A 24,282-nucleotide genomic window follows, 5' to 3' on the forward strand; every position below is an offset into this window, starting at 1 on the left:
CTACAATAACAACAACTACAACTCTACAATTTTTCAAGTCTTTTTAAGCACTCTTAGCGAGGAAAGGTTTAGATAACAGTTGAACTGTGGAACAGATTTAAAACACAACCTCACTCACTTGCGGCTAAGAGAAAAGAGGACGATTCCGTGATGGGCATGTCACGGGGCGTTATGGGTAGGACGGTGGAGGGCGCTATTGTGTGTAAAAGTCTTAGCATTTCTGCCTAGCGGCATAGGGAATATGCAAATTAGTAATTCGACTCTACCGGTAAGTAGAGTGAAGTAGACTTCAAGTTACTGAACATTTATAACTATTCTGTTGGATACTCATGTATAAGAGTTGTGTGTTACATGTAGTAAAACTTTCACAAGTTTTTTAATTGGAAACTTTTAAAATGTGACTATTGTACTTTTACCATGTCCTTTTTGTGTAATGCGACTGACCGCTTTTTACAACGAAATGACGTCCGGGGCACAAAGCCCACAAGGTTTCTAATATCAACGATTCAAAGCCTTGGGTGTCAAGTACAAATCAGTCTATAAACTTAGTGGAAAGATTATCACACACAGAACTACTAGCATCACAAGATTGAGAAATGACACAGAAAAGTGTAGTGCGACTGACCATGGAATTGCCCTTATCAGTCTTCTCAATTCTGAAGCCTACTCAGTGGCAGTAAAATTAGCATGACAAGTTCTCAGGGAAAAAAATCTGACCAGCGAAGTAAACATAATAGACATGGTGTTACCACAAGCCGAATATACATTGATACCTCGCCATGCATTGCCTCAAATCCCATTCGTAAAAGATTGAAATGAAGAATCAAAATATTCACCAAAACAAATAGTAAAAATCTGATCCACTTCAATGTGACACTAAAATTAATCTACGGTAACAAAAAAATTGTTTCTTACCTGGAGAGTCGCAAACAGTTCCTTGTCGGGTTCTTTGAAGGACACTCAAGGCATGTTATAAATACCGTCTGCGTAGGTCTGGTTTTCAAGGTATTTCTTCAAGTCAGAGTCCTAAAAGAAAAAATCAAACAACCACATCTTCTGAAACTCACCATTTACCTCCCTAAACTAAGTGTCATAGAATGTAATGCACAAAGGACTGCCAACTTCAAAAGGGCTAAAGAACCATCTTACTGGAGTCTCCCTAAGCCGGACCTTCGTTACTCGTAAAAATGCTGACTTCATGAGTTTCACAGAATGCCTGACATAAACATAACAAAAAGTCATAGGATTAACTCCGTACAAACAGAATCTTTACCGCGATGTTCTTCATGAGGGACTGAAACTAACAGCACAAAATGCTGAGCAGTGACTCCCATATTAAACTTCCCTTTACCCAAACCCACAAGAGTCATACAACATAGATTGCCTTTAACAACGATTAATTAATACTAAACTCCCCCTACCCCTTCCCAGACTACACACAATCCTTACCTTGCCGAGTTTCTGATCAGTGGCTTCATGAGCATCATAGAACGCCTGAGCAATGACCTCCACACTGGCCTCCACAGGGCGAGAAGGTCTAATATCAAAAATTAAATCCGGATAACGAATGGCATCGGACCAGAACGGTAACGGATGGCATCGGACCAGAACGCAGCAGCTAACTGAAAAAATGAATTATTGTAAAGGGAAGTTTGTTACCCAAAAAATGAAAGAGTAAGTTATAATAATTTATTGGCAATACACCATACCAAACATGAAACGGTTCCAGTAAACGACCGGCTACTCTGTCAGTGGTAGATTCAGTGAGAGTCTGTTCACAAATTTAATCCAGCAACTGTGAATGGGTCAGCGAGTGTCTGTCAGCAAGTGTAAGTCAGCGTCTGTGAGTCAACATGTAAAAGTCACCAAGTGTGAGTCAATGAGTTGGTCAGAAAGTGTCTTTCAGTGAATTGATTTTTTCCAAATTAACGCTATTCTTCTTTTAGAGCATGGGTTGTCAAGTGCACCAAAGGGGTTTTCTTGTCAGTAATTTTGACATGGTCTTCATCTCTGGCATGAGAAAGGGTGATAAAAAAATGTATATCCATCGTGTTTGATCAGGCATTACATGTACACAGGTTTGCTAGAACTCACAAAATAGTACAGACAGTGTTCATGTTTTGTGAATCTACATACCCCCACAACCTCACAACCCCCCCCCCACCCAAATTTTACATTCTTAATTAATAGGCCATTTGCGAGTTACATGTAGATTTGAATAATGTCTGGTGTAATGACTTGCTTAGTATTGTAACGCTTACATTTGATTTCCTTAGACTAAAGACACATTTGCTATGTCAAATGGTTCGGGGCAAGCGTTTGAATAGCGACCTCCAGATGGGCAAACCCTGGTACCATTGGGCCATGAAGTAGCAACCTAATGTGTATACTAGGATTTAGTGTTCGACTAAAAAGGCCAGCATGTCTCACACGTTACTCTTCAGTCTCCTGACAATGGCTTGAGCACTCCAGTCCAAATGTTCGACCAATTAAGATTATCATAACAAGTAAACACTAGTCAATTCTGAAGCCTACTCCGCGGCAGTAAAATTAGCAGAACAAGTTCTCAATCAATCTGACCAGCAAAGTAGACATAATATACATGGTGTTACCACAAGCCGAATATACATTGATACCTCACCTTGCATTGCCTCAAATCATATAAAAGATTGAAATGAAGAATCAAAATATTCATCCCCAAAATAGTAAAAATCTGATCCACTTCAATGTGACACTAAAATGAATGTACGGTAACACAAAAAATTGGTTTCTTACCTGGCAAGTCAAGTTCTTTGAAAGACACTTTGGGCATGTTATAGATACCGTCGTAGTAGGTCTGGTCTTCAAGGTCTTTCTTAAACAAGAACTTCTTCAAGTCAGAGTTCTGAAGGAATAAAACAAAACAGCCAAAGAAAAAATCAAACAACAACATCTTCTGAAACTCAACGTTTACCTCCCTAAATTAAACGCCATAGAATGTAGTGCACAAAGGACTGCTGCCAACTTCATAAGGGCTAAAGAAGCATCTTACTGGAGTCTACTAAGCCGGCTCTTCGTCACTCGTCAAAATGCTGACTTCATGAGTTTCACAAAATGCCTGACATAAACATTACAAAAAGTCATAGGGATAACTCCATACCAACCAAACACCCCCATCCCAACCCAGATTGATCATACAAACAGATTCTTTACAGTCGATATTCTTCATGAGGGACTGAAACTAACAGCACAAAATGCTGAGCAGTGACTCCCATATTAAACTCCCCTTACTCAAACCCACATGGGTTATACAATGAACATAGATTGCCTTTAACACCAAGTTATTAATACTAAACTCCCCCTACCCCTTCCCAGACTACACACAATCCTTACCTTGCCGAGTTTCTGATCGCTAGCTTCGTGAGCATCATAGAAAGCCTGAGCAGTGACTTCAATACTGGCCTCCACAGGGCAAGAAGGTCTAATATCAAAAATGAAATCCGGACGACAGATGGCAGCGGACCAGAATGCAGCAGCTAACTGAAAAATAAATTATTGTAAAAGGAAGTTTGTTACCCTAAAAATCAAAGAGTAAGTTATATTAATTTATTGGCAATGCACCATACCAAACATGAAACAGCTCCAGTAAACAACCAGCTACTCTGTCAGTGGTAGATTCAGTAAGCGTCCGTTAATGAGTTTGAGTCAGCAACTGTGAATGGGTCAGCGAGTGTCTGTCAGAAAGTGTGAGTCATCGTCTGTGAGTCAACCTGTAAGAGTTAGCAAGTCAATGAGTTGGTCCAGAGAGTGTCTTTCAGTGAATTTAAGTCATCGTGTTGAGTCACATACCTGTCAAGTAGCAAAGTCAGAAATAGAGACATTAGCTTGATCTGTGTCTATAGGCACCCACACTCACAGCTTATGAGTGTGTAAAACACACATTAGCACTGCTGTACGTTACAAAACATTTTAATGCATTCAGGCATTTGTAACATCCAGAAAATTAAGATCATGGAACTAAGTTATAAGGTCAGTTTCGTAAGCAAATTCACATCAAATTTTTTAGTTGCATTTAATGTTACTAAATTTTCAGAATGTGACGGTCCCTATTTTTGACATTGTCAGTGAGAGTGAACAAACATCACCTGTTTCCCTTCCAGACGTTGATGCATGCCCCAGAGTCTGCAATAACATTTCTGACTGACTTATCAAAGAAGTCAAACAGATACTTGACAGCACGAGGAGCTTGGTCTGCGTTGAGGATGGACTCAAACATGTGATCAATGTACTTCTGGATGGTGGCAAAAGAAGAAATAAATAGTTCAGGGAAATGCCACCGGTACTAACAATACAATGACTACAGTTATGGTTTCTGGCAAATCTGTATAAAATAAAACAAAAAAGTAATAATAAAACAACAAAAATAACTTCAACACCCATTTCCAACCTGAGTTCGATGATAGAAAATTTTGCCACAACGCTGAATAATAATAGGAATAAGCAGTTCTTATAATAGCGCACATAACAAAAATAATGTTTTTAAGCACTTCTGTGATTAAAAAGATGGGTTTTAAATTTAGATATAAATTGTTGTAAAAACGAATGTCAATGTGGCTTCTAAAGGGTTACTTTTGCACCAATGTTCAAAAGTGAGATCTTGATGTTTATCATAAAAAAATTAAATTGTTAGAATTGTTAAAAAACAACAATCCCTACAATTTACTACATAAAGGATACTAGGTTTCTGACCATCATTGCCCATTCATAAATACCTCAGACAGTTTTGCTATTCCTATTGGTGGAGAGAGCGTCACATGTTGAAACATGGGCGTGACACGCTGGCTTGCACGTGTGCTTATTAATAAGACAGTTTTTTCATTCCTATTGGTCGAGAGCAACGGCCGGGACAGTTGTGCCACATCACGCAATACGCACGACGCGCACGGCATTCCCTTAAAAGGAGTTGTTTACCAGAGGGCCTTACATTTCATAGCTGGAGGGGTGTTGTGTTGAAAGTAATCATTGAACAATTATAATTTTTGCATTTATTTTACTTTTAAAAGTGTTGATGTTTTTTGACCGAAAAGGTATTTATGGATGAATGGGAATCCAAGTGTGTTGAATCGGTTTTCAACTAGTGGTTTAAACCCGCCGAGGCCTGGTTCTTGATAATTTACCTCGACTTCGTCTCGGTAAAATTATCAAGAACCAGGACTCATTGGGATTAAACCACTAGTTGAAAACCTCATCACCACAAATTGATTCTCTTTAACTATAGCTCCATGCTTACATGCACCAGCACACAACATGCTCTACTGTGTGCCGAACACAGTTTGACCATGTTGACAAAGAAATGCACTGTTTAAAAGCAAAACGGTCTGTATCTGTATGCTACTGACAGTAGTACTGTGCAAACTCCATCTGGTGGATATGCAACAGATATATAGCATAGAGTAAAGACAGAGAGGTCATAATCATATCATAGCTCCAACACCATCCATGCCATGGTCAAAATCATCCGACGTACCAAGGACCAAATAGCCAAAATAAATTGGAAAAAATACCAAAAATATAACTGAAGTAAATAAGAGATAAGACCACACTTTGGTCTGGGGTTTAATGGTTCAATAATCTTACCGAGCAATACATAATTACCATGGCCAACACAAAGCTTTCTGACTCTTTCGACACACACCAGACCGACCATACGCCATTTTGAGGTGGTTGACACATCACTGCATGCTGCACTAAGTTTTTCTGTATGCAGCACCAACAGTGCTTGTGTGTGTCAATCAAAACTTCCGCAAAAAATAAATAAATACCGCCCTCTCTAGACATTCAGAGTAAATAATTATAGTACAGCGATCTTTTCATCAGCTGGCGATCTAACGATTTCTAGTTTTTCATTCGGAACTGCGACGAAACTAGAACTCCAGCTTTGGCTACGTCAACATGTTGGTAAGTACGAAAAGCGTTCGTTATTAAGTTGACCATACCCTATTTCTACCTCCATGATTTGGCGACTGATTAAGCAGCCTATAATATAAGCCGTATTTTCGAAAAGGATCTTATAAAACGTTGATTGCATTTCGTTGTGTAATCCGTGCATCCTTCCATCCATGGTCACCATGTAGAATGGATTCCGTACGTGTAAACTCATAATGACCTGCCAGAAAAATGAAAACTTTAATTTTACTTCCTAGTTCGTTTCGTAAGCATCCTTTTGTATTGTAAACCATGTTTGCCATTTGTCTTATTTTATTTTACCCATTTTAAACCACCAACCATACCAAACAACAATACCCTACCCCTACAATACAATTTACAAACAGACAATCAAATGTTGATCATTCCTGTGATTGTGAACATGTGACTGAAAAGTCAAAAGTGATAATGATAGGAGCTGTTCCATCAAGTCAAGAACACATATTATAATAAGGTAAGTGATTTAATTCGTACACCCGAGGGGGGAAATGGCACCCGAGCAAAGGGGGAAAATGGCACCCGAGCAAAGGGGGAAAATGGCACCCTTGGTTTCGCCACGGGTGCCATTTGCCCCTGAGGTGTACAAAACCCATGGACCCTCGATCGTCACATGGTCACATTATGCAACCATTGTTTTGTTATACCTTGGTAACAATCAACATTATTTCTCTTCTCAAAGTTCTGTTGTTGTCGAGTGTCAACTTCAAATATTATTAAGACGAAGAATGCATAGTTTATAATAAGCAGATGAACAGTTGTTCACTGTGTTCCCTCGAACCTGCGGCTGTACAAAGCACTGCAAATTTACTAACGGTGAGAACGATCCAGGTATTGTACAATGTACACGGGTAAACAAAAGTCATGTACCATGGCTAAGGATGCGCGCTACACCTAGCTAGCCACCAGGGATATGCATTTTTGTATCACATCACGTTATTGGTTCTCGACAACTTGTTATCGAGGTACATGTATAACAAACTTGAGTGTATCCATCCATACACAGCTGGTTGGTGTGCTGTGTACTCCTTTAAAAAAATGTTCAACTAAATTTGTTATCATATCTCGTCCGGAGGTCAACGTTAATGACCTCATGAATGGCACAAAAAAGGAAGTATGAACTTTGCTTAATTCCAATCATAACTGTACTGTATGAAATAAACTTTTCCACTTGATAAAACAAATCATTTCAGAATTGAGAAGTGTTCAGTCAGTCTAAAGATGAGCAATGCTGATGAGGAGGCCCAAGCTGATGAGATAACGGCACTGGCCAGCATCTTTGAGGAGAGGATATTCGTTGCTGATGATAACAATGGCGGACAATTCTCGGCATACTTGGAGTTGCCCAAGGAGTTTTTCATCAAGCTAGAGGGACCTCACATACAACAAGCCAATAAATATGGTACATTTTGAAGATGCAATGTCCGAATATTACTCAAAAAAACAAAGACTTGGTTAATCCTGGGCTTGCACTCTTGCAATAAGAGTTTCAAAGTAAAACCTAAAGTTTTATTTTCATTCTCAAAATATCATTCCTATCCACTATAGGAAAAACACTCTATTACAATAAGTCAATATTATATCTCCTAATGAGTCTGCTTACATGAACATTGTAATCACTCTCTACTCTACAGAATAACTATTTCATGGTGATTTGTTGTTGCAATACTCTGTAATTTACAGCAAAATGCAACCCAGGGACTAAAACAATGTATTGGTAGTTTGTTTTCAAATGTTGTTTGTGGAGCGGAAACATTATGTGTTATTTGACACCTCACCTTGTGGATGTTTTATGTTGTTTGAGTTGGACCATGGAGGTAGTCACCTCATATAATCTTAAGGTTTGCGGTAACACCATGTTATGATAAAATGAACTGTTGGTTTCATCTTTTTAACAGAATTGAAACCAGCGGATCTTTTCAGAACGACCCCAACTCATTAAGAGATTATCCTAAACATGGTGTTACGGCAGACCCAGGGCAGACCTTAATCGTATTTTCATGCAAAGTTTCAAAATCCTACTTGTATAATCTTCATAACAACATTCCATTTATCTGTTTTATTAGGTATCAAGTTGTTGGAAGATTCCGACGGGCATGCTACCCTTTTGAGAATAAGCTACCTGCCGCCTATAGTGCTCAACTTTCAGTATCTACCTGACTACCCCTCACACTCTGCTCCAGCCTTCACTATCTCATGCAAGTGGCTCAGTGTTGCTAAGGTTAGCATGGTGTGCCGTGGCGAAGCTAATAAGAACGCCGGACTCGAGTGTTGGTTCGAGTCTCGATCCTGACACTTGTTTCCTTACTGCGTCCTTCGGATGGGACGTAAAGCCAATGGTCCTGTGTGTTGTGTAATGCACATAAAAGTACACAGTGCACTTATTGTAAAGAGAAGGGGTTCGCTCCGGTGTTCCTGGTCTGACCGACAGCAGATTGCACCACAGCATCATGTAGAGCAAAATACATACATGGTGTTATAAAGGACTAGCTCTCATACTTCAAAGTCGTAGCTCCATATACCTTGCAGGACAAAATACTGAGTGCTTTGATACGCCCCTAGAGATGTGATAGAATACTACACATAAGAATCTAGTACAGTATTATTCAGTTTTTGAAAGTACTTCTTCAGTCTTTATCCGACATCTGTGACAAATTTGTAAGGAAGTGAGCTTGTGGTGGGAAATCAGAAAATATATTTGAAAACAGTTTCTTGTGTCACAATTACATTAAGAGCTTTATAAATCATTTCTGCGATTCAGCCATCAACATCCCCAAAACAACTGTGCTGAAGGAAAAACATTGATTATTATATATTATTATTTACGAGATGTTTATTATGTACAAGATGTTCATCAATCATATATGCGTTTTTTTTTCTCCTTCATTTGTTTGCCCAATTTCACAGCTATCTCAGCTTTGTTCTCATCTTGATCAACTCTGGGAGGAAAATCACAGTGAGGCTGGGGAGGTTATCATCTTTCAATGGGTACAGTTTCTTGTAGACGAGAGTCTTCAGCTGCTAAATGTACAATCCCCGCTTTCCCTAGACTTTCACAAGGTGTTGCGATCAAACTCATTTGAAGTTGCAGAGGAGGGTTCCATTGATAACAGCACAGTGCAGCATGCAGCCAATGCTTTTCATGAACCAGTCAAGAGAGCTGTCCTCGCTGAAAATGAGACCGATAATAGCATCTTAGATACACGTGCCATTCAAGACATTGGCTGTGCAAACCTACTCCTCAGGACGTTGATTGAGCACGACAGGGCTGAGCGGCAGAGAGTATTCAATACATCTTTCTACAACTGCCAGGTTTGCTTCAGCGATAAAACTGGGTCGGACTGCATGGATTTTCAAGGATGCAGCCATGTTTACTGCAAGGAGTGTATGAGAGAATATTTTCAAGTGCAAATCGGAGAGGGTAATGTGAAGGGTTTGAACTGTCCAGAAACAAAGTGTAACTCTCCTGCATTGCCATCACAGGTAAACAAAAACAAAACTCAAATTACATTTATCCCTGATGCAAAAATGAACATCCATTGAATTGTTGCAGTACAGCCTGCTGAGGGTTCGAACTGCCTCTAGCCACCGAGCTATCTCGGTGCGGTGGTCTATTGGTAAGACCAATGCAATGCAAAGGTTGTGGATTGGAATCCAACCCAAGTGTTTTGCCTGTGGATTTTGTTCACAGCACTCGGGGTAAAGTACTGGGAGACTGCGCTTTATAAACATCTGTGTAAGGGTAAAAACCAAGTTGTATTCTTTATCCCCAATGCAAAATTCTTCCAAATTTAACGTGTATTAATATCAACAAAGTCAGTTTTGTGTAGGGGCAAAACTAGTTTTTTTTTTGCAGAATAAACTTCAAGAGCTCATGCTGATAAGTTGTACGACAAAAAAATGAGAGTCGATTGTCTAAATGGTAGTTCTTCTGGCATAAGCCTGAACAAAAATATGTTGCTGTTAAGGAAAATTACTCAAAAGCTTGCTCTACATAATCTTTTTATTTGGGTACCTTTCTGTTGCAAACATTTGCTGCATTCTTTCAATGGAGGTATAGTAAGTATTATTGAGTGATGCCCCTAAAATAAATTTTTAACAGGATTATAGTTGTTTTTATACTATGTGCTATCCCTTTTATTAGGTGCGAGAACTTGTTGGCAAGGAACTCTTTGCAACTTATGACCGTCTGTTGCTTCAGAGAACCTTGGAATGCATGGAGGATATCGTCTACTGCCCTCGTGTGTTATGTCAATGTCCAGTAATGAAAGAAAAAGACTCGACCATTTGTGTATGCACTGCTTGTGCCTTTCCATTCTGTGTTAAGTGTAGGATGGCGTACCATGGGGTATCACCATGCAGATTAAAAAAAGGTAATTTTAGTTTTTAGTTTAAGTTCGAACAACGCACATACCCCCCCCCCCCCCCCCCCCCGATCAAATGTTACACTAAACAGCAAGCTGGCCTGAGTTTAGTGATTTTAGTGTCAGTCCAACTGTAGCTTGGGGAAAAATTTATCATGTTGACTTATTTATATTTAAGTTTTATAATTATCTTTGTATTTTGTTGAGAATCACACAGTACCCAAAAAGACGGATGAAATAAATCTTATCTCACAAGTCTTAGTGTTTTATATGCATGTTAATACAAGGTTCAGGCATATCACAAAACATACACAAAATATCCAAATTTTGAAACAATTTCAAAGAGTTTTTCTTCTTTTCTTTTTCTTATTCAAGTAAATACTTTGAGCTACCAGCCTTGTCAGATTATCTTAAATAAACTAGTAAATGGCATAACAAGATTGCTGAAAGGGTTTGTTAACGAACAATTCAGACAGAACTATAGTTTTAATTGGCCAGACATGCCCCCTAGAGAGACATTGGTGCACCCCTCATGCCCCCTAACATTTTACCACAATTTTGGTTTCAGGCAGCCTTTTTTGTTATTGTTGTTTTATTGCAGGTCAACACAATACATGCTTGATTTTTTCTCAAATTTTGTTACAGATGAGATTTTGAAGCTTCGTAAGGAGTTTGAGGAAGGTGATGAAGAGACAAGGGCCAGACTTGAACAGCGTTTTGGAAGACGTGTTTTCCGAGATGTTCTTGAGGAATTTGAAAGTCAACGATGGATGGACAAAAACAGTAAAGAATGTCCAAAGTGCCACACAAACATTGAGGTATTGTTTCTACACTCAACAACTGAATACATAGCTTATTCCTGGAATAATACAGAATGAATTCTTTACTCACAACTAGGATTTTGTCTCAACTAACGTGGCTCTAAATTTTTAATACAAAGTGGGACACGTGATTTGAAATTTAAAATCTTGCCCGTTAAACAGAGACAGTCTAAGGCCAAGATTAACTACAATACAAGTTTTTGTGTTGATCAGTTTGGACTTGAAGGTCTGAAAATTAAGAGCAAACAATTGTGTATACTGATATAAATGAGTCTTATCACTTCCATGGGTTATACAATTGTGAAATGGCATACATGTTTAAAAGTACATGTATCAGTAATAACTATGGAACTTGTATAGCGCATTTTAAAATAACCTATCGTTGCCCTTTATATAACATTTGTTTATCTTTCTCGGCTCTCTGGGGAGTATACAGCCATGGGCTGCTGTAGCGCTCTAGTAACTTTTTCAAACTCAATATCAACCTCTACCCTCGCAGGTACCCATTTGTACCCCTGGGTGAGAACAAAACATTATACTTGCGCTAAAGATGAAACCAAACTGATCTACCCACCACCTTCACTTTGAAAAAAAGTTCAAACCAAATCCACTTACTAAATACATTTTATGATTTGTTTTTACCTTAATGTGTATAATAAGTACGGTAGATGGCCTTAACTTTCGATTCAAACCAAAACTTTTTTTTAGGCATAAGCAAGTACAAACAAATACATCAATACAAACTATATTTTTTATCCCCCATGCAAAATCTACTAAATACATTTTGGCAACAGGTTACTTTGGTGTTTATTTTCCCAAAAAAGTGAAGTTTTGTGTTTGTTTTTTTCTCCTTTTACAGAAGATTGATGGCTGCAATAAGATGGCTTGTTCTCAGTGTCGCTCATTCTTCTGTTGGATTTGTCTGAAGATTTTGTCCCACGCTATCCCATATAAACACTTCAATGACCCAAAGAGCAAGTGCTTTAACCAACTCTTTACTGGAACAGTGCCCAATGCAAATAGGGATTTTGACAATGAGTATGAGGATGTTAATGATGTGGATGATTGGTTTTTTGTCTGATACTTCAATATAAATAATTTTGAAATACATAATGACGTGTATACTCAAATCTTATGTTTTTTAAATGAACGTTGGGTTGCATAAAGCGAAACTGACGAAATTCAGGATTTGAACTTGCATCCTCCAGATCCTCCAGATTAATGTGCTAGCGCTCTACCAACTTAGCCATTCAGTAGTAAGATTGGCCTCGTTTATTTTTTTTAGCTGTTTCGTAGCGCAGCGCAGTTAAAGTTTTTTTTATTAAAGTTAAAGTTTTTTTAGCTGTTTCGTAGCGAAGCGCAGCGAAACAGCTCTTGTTTTTGTTAAAGTTTTTTTATTATTATTATTATTTTTTTTTTTATTTGTCATCTTCAGAAAAATTTCATATAAGTGCTGATTTGCAATGTTCCCAAAGAGCAATTGCAATGAAATTTTCAGGGATGAAAGGTATTGGTGCAATGATCATTGCGAAACAAGGATGTCATTATGACATAATCAGAAGTCACGTGACGTCATCTTAAAGGTGTTGTTTTTTAAATGTTTGAAAATTTATAACAAATCAGCCACAAGAGACCGTAGGTTTCTGTTTGCGGAATTGGGGAGGGATAAATAAGGTCTTCATTTTGTTTCGTGTGCGTGACCTCACATGACCTCTACTTCCGGTCGAAACCGGAAGTGGCCCTCTAATTCAAAATTGGAAAAAGATATGAAGTTGCTTTTAACGATGTAAGTGCGTGGCAAGGGTGGGCAGTTAAAAAAAAATACCAATGACGTCACAAAATGCAACAGCGCCCTCTAGCGGCAGGTTGAAAACTCGTCAAAATGGACTTTTTGAAGATGTGTGTGGTTAAGTTTTTTGTAATCACTTCAAATTTTACACACACATTAACTGTCAGGCAGCCATCATATGTGTGAAGTTTCAGATCAATGACGTCATTGGGGGTCACGTGACGCGGCCTTAAAGGTGCACTTTTTGAACTAATATAACTCTCTAAGTAATTATGCGATTATGTTGAAACTTGGTAGGTTGTTAGATATTGGCAAGCTCTCGTGAATTGTGAAACGACGTCATAGTGACGTCATCACACGATATTTTATGATTTTTTCAATTTTTGCACCTTTAACGAATAAATTGCTATCCGAACATGGTATAATCCAAATTCTTTTTTTTTAATAGCCTGGATTAGTCATAACTGCTTTAAAAAAAGAATAAATTTCATTTTTTATTTGTCATCTTCAGAAAAATTTCATATAAGTGCTGATTTGCAATGTTCCCAAAGAGCAATTGCAATGAAATTTTCAGGGATGAAAGGTATTGGTGCAATGATCATTGCGAAACAAGGATGTCATTATGACATAATCAGAAGTCACGTGACGTCATCTTAAAGGTGTTGTATTTTAAATGTTTGAAAATTTATAACAAATCAGCCACAAGAGACCGTAGGTTTCTGTTTGCGGGATTGGGGAGGAATAAATAAGGTCTTCATTTTGTTTCGTGTGCGTGACCTCACATGACCTCTACTTCCGGTCGAAACCGGAAGTGGCCCTCTAATTCAAAATTGGAAAAAGATATGAAGTTGCTTTTAACGATGTTAGTGCGTGGCAAGGGTGGGCAGTTCAAAAAAAATACCAATGACGTCACAAATTGCAACGGCGCCCTCTAGCGGCAGGATGAAAACTCTTCAAAATGGACTTTTTGAAGATGTCTGTGGTGAAGTTTTTTGTAATCACTTTAAATTTTACACACAAGTTAACTGTCAGGCAGCCATCATATGTGTGAAGTTTCAGATCAATGACGTCATCGGGGGTCACGTGACGCGGCCTTAAAGGTGCACTTTTTGAACTAATATAACTCCCTAAGTAATTATGCGATCATGTTGAAACTTGGTAGGTTGTTGGATATTGACAAGTTCTTATGAAATATTAAAGGACGTCATGATGACGTCATCACATGATTTTTTATGATTTTTTCAATTTTTGCACCTTTAACACATAAATTGCTATCTGAATATGGTATAATCCAAATTATTTTTTATTTATGCCACATTGGGTAAAATTGCTTTGAATACCCAACAAATTTAAAACTCAGTTGAGAAATTTGAAATTTTTGTTGACGAAACAGCTCTGCACTTGTGCACAAATGCAATTTAGCTCTAGTTTATTATTATTTTTTTGATTTGTCATCTTCAGAACAAATTTTTTATAAGTGCTGATTTGCAATGTTCCCAAAGAGCAATTGCAATGAAATTTTCAGTGATGATAGGTATTGGTTCAATGATCAGTGCAAAACAAGGATGTCATTATGACATCATCACAAGTCACGTGACGACATCTTAAAGGTGTTGTGTTTTAAATGTTTGAAAATTTATAACAAATCAGCCACAAGAGACCGTAGGTTTCTGTTTGCGGGATTGGGTAGGGATAAATTAGGTCTTCATTTTGTTTCGTGTGCGTGACCTCACATGACCTCTACTTCCGGTCGAAACCGGAAGTGGCCCTCTAATTCAAAATTGGCAAAAGATATGAAGTTGCTTTTAACGATGTTAGTGCCTGGCAAGGGTGGGCAGTTCACAAAAAATACCAATGACGTCACAAAATATAACAGCGCCCTCTAGCGGCAGGTTGAAAACTCGTCAAAATGGACTTTTTGAAGATGTGTGTGATGAAGTTTTTTGTAATCACTTCAAATTTTACACACACGTTAACTGTCAGGCAGCCATCATATGTGTGAAGTTTCAGATCAATGACGTCATTGGGGGTCACGTGACGCGGCCTTAAAGGTGCACTTTTTAAACTAATATAACTCCCGAAGTAATTATGCGATTATGTTGAAACTTCGTAGGTTGTTGGATATTAACAAGTTCTTGTGAATTGTGAAACGACGTCATGATAACGTCATCACATTATTTTTTATGATTTTTAAATTTTTGCACCTTTAAGTCATAAATTGCTATCTGAACTTGGTATAATCCAAATTATTTTTTTAAATAGGCTGGTCTGTCATAACTGCTTTGATGCAAAGAGAATTTCAAATTAAGAGGGAAAATTTGAAAATTTTATTAACGAAACAGCTCTGCATTTGTGCACAAATGCAATCATGTCTAGTTATTTTTTTTTTTATTTGTCATCTTCAGAAAAATTTCATATAAGTGCTGATTTGCAAGGTTCCCAAAGAGCAATTGCAATGAAACTTTCAGGGATGAAAGGTATTGGGGCAATGCTCATTGCAAAACAAGGATGTCATTATGACATCATCACAAGTCACGTGACGACATCTTAAAGGTGTTGTGTTTTAAATGTTTGAAAAATTATAACAAATCAGCCACAAGAGACCGTAGGTTTCTGTTTGCGGGATTGGGAAGGGATAAATTAGGTCTTCATTTTGTTTCGTGTGCGTGACCTCACATGACCTCTACTTCCGGTCGAAACCGGAAGTGGCCCTCTAATTCAAAATTGGCAAAAGATATGAAGTTGCTTTTAACGCTGTTAGTGCCTGGCATGTTGAAACTTGGTAGGTTGTTGGATATTGACAAGTTCTTGTGAATTGTGAAATGACGTCATGATGACGTCATCACATGATTTTTTAAGATTATTTAAATTGTTTGCACCTTGAAGTCATAAAATGCTATCTGAACATGGTATAATCCAAATTATTTTTTTAAATAGGCTGCTCTGTCATAACTGCTTTGATGCAAAGAGAATTTCAAATTAAGAGGGAAAATTTGAAAATTTTATTAACGAAACAGCTCTGCATTTGTGCACAAATGCAATCATGTCTAGTTTAAATATGTCTTTGTCTGGTTGTGCCAGTCAGAATACAACCTGTAAAATGTGGTCCAGTTGTACTGATATTTGTATTTAATGATATTGGCTCCTTATTTGGCACTCACATCCATCACCCATCGATACCAAGCCCTCCAATGTTACCCCTGGCCACCGGTTAGTTTATTTCATTCCATCTCGGCTCCCTTGGAGCTAATTTAATCACAAGAGCCATCTCACATACCCATTAGTGCTCCTGTTTGCAGAGAGGGGCACAAACTCATTACTGGGATTGGTGGTTTAGGTAGGGGCACCACTTGACCTAAGCAAAGCATGCAATCGAGCAGTTTTTGTAAAGATAAACCTTCAATTGGAATGAATGAAGGGGACTAATTTACACTAAATTAATTACAGCATGTAGGCCAACTGGTCCTCATTGAAAAAAACAACAGAATTATCCTTGACTTCTCATTTAGCTTCTATTCAAACTAGATGCTTTATTGTTGAAAAGAGGATAGAGTTTGGACTATTACTTTAATCGTGTCATGGTTTCAATAAAAACATAACATGCCTTACAAATTTGTATTTTTGCTTTTCAATAATTTTGGGAATCGTAAAGAAAATTAAGAAAGAAGAAAAAAAAGAGACACACACGACCGAATAATGCCTCCAAAAACTTGCTTTGTGGGTTTTCTGACTGTATTTTTGTTTTTGAGTATTTGGTTTGTAACCACAATTTATTCAGCCCTTGATACTTGAATGTAATATTTAACTTGTAATATTTCCATTACAAGTAAAGCAAATGTAGTAGCAGCTTGTGTAAATTACAAATGGAATAAAGCTGAATAATTTGAATTTTGTTACATGAAAAATATGTTTCAAAGGAAGAATTTATCTTGAATAGACATGTAATATTTTTATGTTCCCGTATTTTCTTACAGTGTGAAACAAAAATATTTAGAAATTTAAATTAACTGTTATTTATCAATAGAAACAAATTGACATTAACACACATTTACGGTTATATTTAATTAACATTTTAATTAATATTTTTTATTTAAGTTTAATGTAAGCAACATTCAGTAACAAAAATTAAACATATAAAGGTTCCATGGTAATAATGTTCATAATATATGAATATTACTTGTAAGCGGTTCTGGATAACTGCTTTCATGGGTTTTATATGATCACTTTGTTGGTGGAGAGGTATGTGCATTAAATTGTTTTCTATGAATTATTATGTCTGCAGTTTTATTGTTTTTATGTGAAATTTATTGCACACTTGAGTTTACTTAATATGAAAAATTCACTTCAATAACGTCAAGTCAACATTAACCAAATGTAGGGAAATTTGTTAAAAGTGTTTTTATATACCTGTTCTTCTTATAATTATCTGTTATCAATTTAAATTGGTAGGGATATCAATTTAACATTGTGACACATTACAGCTATTCACATCAGAATGTCTACACAACGTTGATGTTTCTGTTTTAAAGGCAAGGTGACCACTCTTAAAGCAGGCAATACAACATTACTTGGTCTAGAATTACAGCAGCTTTCGATATTATAATGCATGTTGAGAATCACTTCACTTTAAAGTAATGTGGTTATGGAAAAAAGATCATGACTTATCCCCCAAAATTTGAACATAAGAAGCGTTACTGACAGTAACCTTTCTCAGATTGATTCCATTAATGGACCATTCTTCGTGCATGGCGGAATATTCGGCGGTATCAATGGGTGCGTTCGATAACCTTCCCTGGGTCGACCCCGCAGTGCTCACTCGGGTGCCACAAGAGCTAATCGAACGATCACACTCGCCCTCTCGTGGTGATGGCATGCCCCTCAGGTCACCCTAAGTGACCCACTCCACAAGCAGGGCACTGGGGGCTGACCCGGGTGAGCCCCGTAAAAGCTATTCGAACGTACCGGGGTCGACCCAGGGAAGCTAAACGAACGCACCCTATATAACGCAATTATCATTTGAAATAAATGTTCACATTTTATATTAATTGGGACTGAAACAATCGAACTGTTCTGAAAACCAAAGGATTTCTCTCCCTTTAACTCGAATAAAATAAAGTGTTAGATTGATAAATAATACTTTTTACGTGTACAGTTTACTTGCGTTCAGGCTTGCATTACATCATAGAGCAAGGACCAGAATGATGCACATAATTATTATAATACGATTTAATGAACGCTTGGATGACAAATTCAATATAGCCCATCTTCTACAGCATTAGTCTTCAATTAGTTTTATTTCCATCAAGGGATATTTTTGTGCTACCGTGATATATCACCGTCCCCTTGGGGGACGGGGATAGATCAAGACAAAAAAAGAATGAACCACGGCTTATAGGCGTCACTGCTGTATTTCAATCAAGACATGCACGTTAATTAAAGTTCAGATTATATGCGGGAGCAATACACATAAGGTGTATTTCTCAAGACTCACTCGATTGTTTGTGTTGGGTTTTGTTCTTGTTTATTTCAGTTTTTGAGTCGGGGTGACAAGGGTTCTTAAAGAGCCAATAAAGGATGATCTCAATGTGTCAACTATTACCTTTTTATGGCCAAATGGACATCGCAGATACCGGTTAAAAACCATTTTACTCAAAATTTGCTTTTAGTAATAAATAACTCGAGTCAAAAATGCACCCGGCCACGTGGCTTTTTCAGCCGAGAGTCAAAAACGGATTATCTATTATAATGACCCTGGACGCCAGTGACGATTTTCCCCTATTGGTTTTGAACACAGTTCTCCAGCTTTGGCATTTCCACACCAAATAGCCGTCCTGACGTCACGATTCTTTTGTCACGCGGGTTTGTTTGACCCCACGTTTTTCAGAAATTTGGCTTGGAGCGTTCTGGAGAAAACCCATTTTTACCATGTTTTAACGTGAGGTAAGAGAGTCGTTATATTTTTTATGTTTCCTGGATGGACTGCAGCTGTTAGAAAACTGTAATATCTATATATTTGAGATCATCCTTTATTGGCTGTTTAAATCCCCGTTACGAATAGGCTGCATGTATTAATTGCTTGTATCAGAAATACTGCAGCATACACCACAAAATTACAAGTATCCAAGACTTTTAATTTGGGGGATCAAGACTTACTTTGAATAGAAAAAACAAAACTGCCATTACGTTTAAATGTCAACAGGGTCTTTGTTTATAACGGAACGGGAATATAAAAAACACAATGAAATGTGACTTTGCCAAAACCTGGCGCAACACTGAGATGGAAGGATAATGAAGCGACATGAGGCGCCCGAGGCCGATTGGTTAAAGTGGGAACCAAACTACATTAAGACTTAATCGTGAGGGGATTTATTGTTTAAGTGCCTCACACCGGAAACTTGTTTTTCTTATGCTTCTGTCTGGATTACCTTTCTTTCTCAATTAATGAAGTAGACGTTATTTATCTCAGGACGCGGGTGTGCAGACGCATTGCAACACGGCAAATATACAACAGGTACATGGTTGTTTTCTTAAAAGCATGGATGCGACATGGGGGAAAAAACAACCTTGGTGAAACTAGATCTTGGAGGACTGTTGTTCTGTGCTCTTGATTTTTGATCGAGGTTGAAACTAGGAACGAGAAAATGTTTTCTTTTCAGACAGAACTGCTTTTGTATAGTTATGGCAAATTCCATTCAGAAAAGGGTCCCCGTTCAATAAGGGAATGTATACGAACACAATGCAGTGCCTATCCTTCTCAGAAAACAGCGCAGTTAGAAAATTAATAACCATTTTTGCAGAACTTGCTACTGAGAAACATGACCTCGTGAGTCAAAATGTGATCAAGGAAGAGAAATTGAATTGGTAGTTGACATGCCAAATGGAATGGACGTTATTCTGACACTAACCATTGACATTTCACATTTCCAACGAGGTAAACGTGACTGCCGTTCTTGAATGGCTGTTACCGCGAATGGGTGACACTTTTTTTGTTTTAGAGAAACACTTACATTTGCAGATCAATTAAAGGAGAGTCTCTTTCGAAGACAATTAAATTGTTAGCCAATGCTGAAATGAAGTCAAGTAGACGGTCAATTATTATAGAAGGTAATAACGATTTTAATTTGGCTGTAGCAGCAGATCGATTTAAAGGAAAAGTACCTTTGGTCTTTGGAACTGTTCGACTGTAGTGATCTTACAATGTACACATTAGTGTACAGAAAAAAAAACGTGCAAGTTTAATTTATGATGTGCACGCTTGTCTGAAGAACGCAGGAAGAATAATCACTATAAGGAAAAAAACAATCTGAGAACCGTTACTGCATTAACGACTCTCAGATTCATATTTTGGGGATAAAACTATTTACCATATTACTTTGAAGTGAATTGTGTCTCGATGATGTTGTACTATTTATCTAAAGCTGCTGTTGTAGGCTTTATCATCATAAACAAAAGTTGTTATTGCCATCGACTACATGTACTTTTAGAGTGGTTACCAAACGGATACCTTCCCTTGAAGGTATGTTTTGTATAATTGGTGTGATTTGAGTCCCCAGTTTTAAAATAACCCGTAGTATTTAACATGTTAATTTGAAAGCCTACACTTTTCATATTGTTGTTTTAATAACACTTTTCGCGAACGTATGCGTCCAGTTCGTTTGTTTTCGATGTGGGCCTAAGTCGTTTTGGGTTTGTTTTAATTTTGTGTGGTGGTGACGGTGTCCTTGTATAATTGACACTAGCGGGATGCCGCGCTTCGCGCGGCACCCCGCTCGATGAGGAGGATTCTCCGCAACAAATCCGAAGTCACCGATAGCCACGGATTTACTCGACTAAAGGCTCGCAAGAGTCTGGTCCCCCCCCCCTCAACAATAATCACCGCTCTATTAGCAGAGGAGATATCCGAATAAAAAGGCTTGTTTGGAAGTGGTAACCTCTTGCTATTATGTGATTTGCTGCTTTGTTTCCAATAACGTTCACACGATTTTAGAATCTAAGGCCCCATCGTGATTTATCGAGCGTACGTTAAACGACGCATACAAAGTTGTCGGAGCACCAAATAAAGCGAGTTTTCGGAACATGCTGTGCAACAGATAATCTACTGTTTTTACCACCGCTTTTGGGGAGTAACAGAGCGTCGGCCTCTCTCATATCAATTAATTCTCATGTAAACTTTCTGGTCAACATCCGCCGTGGCGCGCGCCCCGCGTGACAATTTCTGAAAAAGAGGTCTAATTAAGGTGATTGAGGCATTTTGGGGTAAAAGCAGGGAACCAGACTTTTTAATACATTTCAGGCGTGCTGATTCCGAAAAAAATGGTTCCCAAGCGAAATTTTGAGTTGTTGACCATCTAATTTGCATAATCATATTTTTGACCTTTTTGAACCATTTTAAGAGTGGAGTGTCGCGACCGAGTGGTTAAGAGCATCGAATTCAAGTTCTGGTGCTAATTCACCGGAGTGTGGGTTCGAATCCCGGTCGTGACACTTGTGTCCTTGAGCAAGATACTTTACTATAATTGCTTCTCTTCACCCAGGGGTATAAATGGGTACCTGCGAGGGTAGAGGTTGATATTGTGAATGAAGCTTTCGGAGCGCCACGGCAGCTCGGGGCTGTATACTCCCTAAATGGGAGCTGAGAAAGATTAAAGGGATGTTTATTGGCTCAATGACCAGGGGACTAATGTAAAGCGCATTGATACGGTTTATTGTGAAATGCGCTATATAAGAACTTGTTATTATTATTATTATTATTAAGCAAATCCCTGTAACATGACAATCAAAAATGACAAGTGATGCGTCAGTAGATGTTGAAGGTCACAGAGTAGGATTAAAACATTTCAGAAGTAATTAGTGCTAATTAATACTCATGAATATGCAAATTAGTGGCCGCCATTACAAAAACATGGTTTCTCTTTAATATCTCTGTAGCTAGGCAAGCAAACATGATAAACGAAGTGTTTTTCCTATGTTCTGAGGCTGAACCAATGTGATCAATTATAAGCAAGATGCTTTTTATGCAAACGAGCGAGTAAAATAGCTTAAAATGCTTATTTATGCAAATCAGCTAGTATGACTACCAATGAATTTCATAACAATTCATGAATGAATCCTTAATGTTAAGGCCCCTTAACTTTACACCGGAATACTACTTGATGCTAATACAGGCCGATTGGTGTCACTCACCAGTCCCTCATATTAAGTTGGGTATAGAATGAACTTCTGTTGCCTAGGAACATGTTGCCATACAGCGAGTTTCATCACCAATCTGTTGCTGAAATGCACACATTGCTGTGCATTGAAACCCATGCTTCTGGCATGAACACAAAGTATCTTCCAGCAGGTAACTTTTAGGGATTTGCCTCATTGACATCAGTATGGGCTGTGGTTCTGAGTCACCATGTTCCCATCCATTGTACATGGGCTCAGAAAGCTCAGGTATGGAGCAGTGAACATTTCACCAAATAATGATTGATAGGAAGTACGCATCAAATTGAAACCGGGAGCATCAATCTTTCATAGTTCGCACACAGAGGTACAGACTCAGCTGAAGCCACAAAAAGAAATATATTGGTGTTGTTGGTCAGACCAGATCTCTTCCACACACACTCGCCAATGCCATAATGAAGGGCCTTCCATTCCAAAGAGTTCCTCACTTTTGTGTCGCTCAATCCATCCTATGAGGGCACCAAGGTACTTGAACTTCTCAATGACGGAAGCGCCATTTAGTCCTTACCGTCTTTCGAGATGAATGCCATCGCCTTGGTCTTCCTTAAGTTTACTTGAAGTCATATTTAACATCTTAACTTCTCTTATATGAAGTACTCTGCTAAATTGGAGCTGCAGGTAATTCTCGTGCCAAGTCCGCCATGTAGAAGAGAATGCCATCAGTGCAGTCGAGGTCAGTGATACCCATTGCTGGCACTCTCCGACTTTAGCAATTTGTTTTGCTCATTGACATTTTCCAGGAGGACATTTTGGTAGGTTCAGCAAAGTTTGTCTTGGTTAGATCATCTCCTTATTCAAACTTTTCAGCAAGTGAAGTGGACTTGGCAGAAGCCCATGCTTTAGGACAACCGGCAAGTGAACTGGACGACCTGCTCTCTATCATCATGTCGCGGGCAGTCGGGATCTCCGGCGGCGTCTCTCAGCCTTCCCTGTCCATTATGCAGGCAGCCAACTCTTCTGTGGTCTCTGCCTCAGCATCTCTCATCAGGACAATGACAAAGCTCAACCTCTAATGTGGTCAGGGGTGCATGGTAATCACCTGTCTTTCTAGCATTGAGTGGAAGTTCTTGTGCCTGGGCTGTGGTGTTAAAGAAGAGACTGATGTCATCAGCAAAGTCAAGGTCGGGCATGGCCAGTACGGGATAGAGGCTCGATCTCCTTGGCATCAATGTGATTCCAAGATCCACCTTGTGTCTGCCGATAGCACGTCTGAGGGCGAAGTCACTGATGAAAATGAATTGAGGGGAGGGTATCCCCTTCATGACTCCTGCCAAGATCACTGCACAATGGTCCTCTCTCTGACTCTGGCATCCTTCCTCACTGTGTTTGTTGAAGGTAGCCATAGTGAGCGGCCTCCTGTATCGCAGATCGCATTGGACTTTGGGCTGTCGTCGGATGGCCTCCTCCGGGAAGGGGTGGGGGGGGCAATGCCATTCTGTCAGGCCAAGCTTTGGCCAGCACACCTGTCCGCAGAATCGATCCTGTCCACTCTCGGGACTTGAAGCAGATGCTTTGCCATAAGATTTACCATTAGCTTCCTTTAAAGGCTATAATAAGACTTGGGGGGGGCACCACTCCTCTCAGGACTACCCTGGTTGCTGCCCTCGTCCGCACTAGGATGTGGACGTCGCACAGGACTACCCTGGTTGCTGCCCTCGTCCGCACTAGGATGTGGACGTACGTTATAAGTTACGTAACGAGCTCTACCTGCAAACCGGAGTTTGCAGTCAGAGAGGTCCTTCTCTTAGGTATACTACCAATCTAGGCTGAGGAGTTCTACCTCTACCTACCCGGAATGGTGATCAGAGAGGTCCTTATCCTAGGTAGACTACCAATCTAGGTTAGGAGTTCTACCTGCCCAGGATGGTGTCAGAGTGGTCCTTCTCCTAGATAGCAATCTAGGCTTACGTGTTCTACCTACCCTGGATGGTGATCAGAGAGGTCCTTCTCCTAGATTACCAATCTAGGCTTAGGAATTCTACCTACCCGGAACGGTGGTCAAAGAGGTCTTTCTCCTAGGTATACTACCAATCTAGGCTTACGAGTTCTACCTACCCGGAAGTGTGATCAGAGTTTTTCTTCTCCTAGGTGGCCTGTCTACTATAGCTGACGAGCCTAACCT

At 38.9% G+C, this 24,282-nt stretch overlaps 2 protein-coding genes across 12 annotated transcripts in view; one reads left to right on the forward strand and one right to left on the reverse strand.

Annotated features, from left to right (window-relative positions):
- The window catches only part of LOC139935944 (plexin-B2-like), a 99,135-nt gene that overhangs the window by 60,529 nt on the left and 14,324 nt on the right, over window positions 1–24,282 (reverse strand). For 10 of the 11 annotated variants that reach the window (XR_011785867.1, XR_011785859.1, XR_011785864.1 and 7 more), the window contains exons 1-6: window positions 5,617–5,706; window positions 4,125–4,270; window positions 3,373–3,519; window positions 2,776–2,884; window positions 1,450–1,622; window positions 916–1,026 (exon numbers count right to left, since the gene is read on the reverse strand). Coding sequence is in view for 1 of the 11 variants with exons in the window: in XM_071930594.1 (XP_071786695.1) it covers window positions 961–1,026; window positions 1,450–1,622; window positions 2,776–2,884; window positions 3,373–3,519; window positions 4,125–4,151 (522 nt within the window). In the remaining 10 variants the exon portion in view is untranslated. Of the gene's footprint in view, window positions 1–915; window positions 1,027–1,449; window positions 1,623–2,775; window positions 2,885–3,372; window positions 3,520–4,124; window positions 4,271–5,616; window positions 5,707–24,282 lie in introns of those variants that run through there. The other variant, XR_011785861.1, reaches the window with a different exon arrangement.
- LOC139936196 (E3 ubiquitin-protein ligase RNF14-like) lies at window positions 5,828–12,480 on the forward strand. Its single transcript, XM_071930961.1, has 7 exons — window positions 5,828–5,937; window positions 7,155–7,363; window positions 8,028–8,182; window positions 8,869–9,444; window positions 10,106–10,334; window positions 10,971–11,143; window positions 12,006–12,480. Exons 2-7 carry the CDS (start codon window positions 7,183–7,185, stop codon window positions 12,225–12,227), a joined length of 1,536 nt encoding a protein of 511 aa, XP_071787062.1. The 5' UTR covers window positions 5,828–5,937; window positions 7,155–7,182; the 3' UTR covers window positions 12,228–12,480.

This window comes from Asterias amurensis, chromosome 4 (assembly GCF_032118995.1).
Source record: "Asterias amurensis chromosome 4, ASM3211899v1".
NCBI lineage: Eukaryota > Metazoa > Echinodermata > Asteroidea > Forcipulatida > Asteriidae > Asterias > Asterias amurensis.